This window comes from Capricornis sumatraensis, chromosome 8 (assembly GCF_032405125.1).
Source record: "Capricornis sumatraensis isolate serow.1 chromosome 8, serow.2, whole genome shotgun sequence".
In the NCBI taxonomy this organism is placed as follows: Eukaryota; Metazoa; Chordata; class Mammalia; order Artiodactyla; family Bovidae; genus Capricornis; species Capricornis sumatraensis.
The window spans coordinates 107,548,403-107,550,658 of record NC_091076.1 but is presented as its reverse complement, the minus strand read 5'-3'; the positions used below and the strand labels follow the sequence as shown (position 1 = coordinate 107,550,658).

General features: G+C 53.0%; 1 protein-coding gene across 1 annotated transcript; it reads left to right on the top strand.

The window, feature by feature from the left end:
* The first annotated feature begins 911 nt into the window (after positions 1–911).
* On the top strand, positions 912–2,018 carry SSTR2 (somatostatin receptor 2). The gene has a single exon (XM_068978889.1). It carries the CDS (start codon positions 912–914, stop codon positions 2,016–2,018), a length of 1,107 nt encoding a protein of 368 aa, XP_068834990.1.
* Positions 2,019–2,256: the final 238 nt, after the last annotated feature.

Here is a 2,256-nt window from a genome sequence, read left to right as displayed (position 1 = left end):
GACCCTGATGCTGGGAAAGATTGAAGGCAAAAGAAGGCGGCAGAGGATAACATGGTTGGATGGCATCACCGACTCAATGGAGCTGAGTTTGAAAACTCTGGAAGATAATGAAGGACAGGGAAGCCAGGCGTGCTGCAGTCCATGGTATCCCAAAGAGTCAGACATGACTTAGCAACCGAACAACAACAAAAAATGAAAAAGGGAGAAAAGACAGCATTTTTAGAGTTCTAGTTAGGAGCCCAGTACAGTGCCAGGCATTTCCATCTTCATTTCATCACTTCGTCTTCATGACACCCCCATTTTAACAAAGGAGACAGTGGTTGAGTGCCTGGCATGGGGTCACGTGGTCTCCATGGTTTTTTCACCTCTAAAGTCTGGCATTTTTCCACTATGGGATTTTCACAATAGAAAGACTCCAAAGCAGCTGTCAAGTCAGCATAGATTTCCTCAAAGGGGAAAGACCAGGAACGCAGGTGTCAGACTCTTCTGAGGTAGGGCTTCTCCAGGCTCTGTCTTTGTTACGTTCAGATCAGCCCACTTCTTAGGAACCGCTGTCTTGCAGGTAGAGTCAATTCCCATGTGCGTATCACCAAAGATGACAAGATAAACGGGGACGACTTTGTTCAAACCCTTCCCTGCCACTGGAAAAACAGTTCCAATGGCCTGCATGTGAGAATGAGCTGGGAGCGCTCACACTGGAGTGAAAGACAACACACTTTTCAACTGAAGAGTGTCTGAGAGGGCAAACCAGAAGTATGGGAAGCTAGTGAGAGCTTGAGTAACTTCTGGCAGACGAGTCAATCTTCTTTTCCTCCTTGCAGATGTCACAGTGGACCCTTTGCCTCTGGGGCCCATGAAGGTGAGAATAAGACCTCTGGCGGGTGGACCTAGCCTAAGACTAGGAGGCGGCCATGGATCTGGCCTCTGAACTCAACGAGACCCAACCTTGGCTGACCTCTCCATTCGACCTCAATGGCTCCGTGGGGGCAGCCAACATTTCAAACCAGACAGAGCCGTACTACGACCTGGCCAGCAACGCCGTCCTCACCTTCATCTACTTCGTGGTCTGCATTGTTGGGCTGTGTGGCAACACGCTGGTCATTTACGTCATCCTCCGCTACGCCAAGATGAAGACCATCACCAACATCTACATCCTCAACCTGGCCATCGCAGATGAACTCTTCATGCTCGGTCTGCCCTTCCTGGCCATGCAGGTGGCTCTGGTCCACTGGCCCTTTGGCAAGGCCATCTGCCGGGTGGTCATGACCGTGGATGGCATCAACCAGTTCACCAGCATCTTCTGCCTGACAGTCATGAGCATCGACCGCTACCTGGCTGTGGTCCACCCCATCAAGTCGGCCAAGTGGAGGAGACCCCGGACAGCCAAGATGATCAACGTGGCTGTGTGGGGCGTCTCTCTGCTGGTCATCTTGCCGATCATGATATACGCTGGCCTTCGGAGCAACCAGCGCGGGAGAAGCAGCTGCACCATCAACTGGCCAGGCGAGTCTGGGGCCTGGTACACAGGGTTCATCATCTACGCCTTCATCCTGGGGTTCCTGGTGCCCCTGACCATCATCTGTCTCTGCTACTTGTTCATCATCATCAAGGTGAAGTCCTCCGGCATCCGAGTGGGTTCCTCCAAGAGGAAGAAGTCTGAGAAGAAGGTCACACGCATGGTGTCCATCGTGGTGGCCGTCTTCATCTTCTGCTGGCTCCCCTTCTACATCTTCAACGTCTCCTCCGTCTCGGTGGCCATCAGCCCCACCCCAGCCCTCAAAGGCATGTTTGACTTCGTGGTGGTCCTCACCTACGCCAACAGCTGTGCCAACCCTATCCTCTATGCCTTCCTGTCCGACAACTTCAAGAAGAGCTTCCAGAATGTCCTCTGCCTGGTCAAGGTGAGCGGCACAGACGACGGGGAGCGGAGTGACAGTAAGCAGGACAAATCCCGGCTGAATGAGACCACGGAGACCCAGAGGACCCTCCTCAATGGAGACCTCCAGACCAGTATCTGAACTGCCTGAAAAATCCATCACTCAGACACCAGGCTCTGCCAAACGGCCGTGCGCTCCCCAGCCCCAGCCCCCTGCTTCCTCCCACCCATCGCCTGGCTTCTAGAATAGGGATCTGCTCAGCAGGAGTCCAGTTCAGAGAACAGGGTTTGAGTTGGCTTGCATGAGTGACTGGTAAGGTATTAAACTGATTATGCCCCCCTTAAAGGGAACATTTAGATGCAGGCAGACAATTCAGAGT

Coding starts and splice junctions, on each gene's coding strand:
- SSTR2 (XM_068978889.1), top strand. CDS start 912: ATGGATCTGGCCTCTGAACTCAACGAGACCCAACCTTGGCTGACCTCT.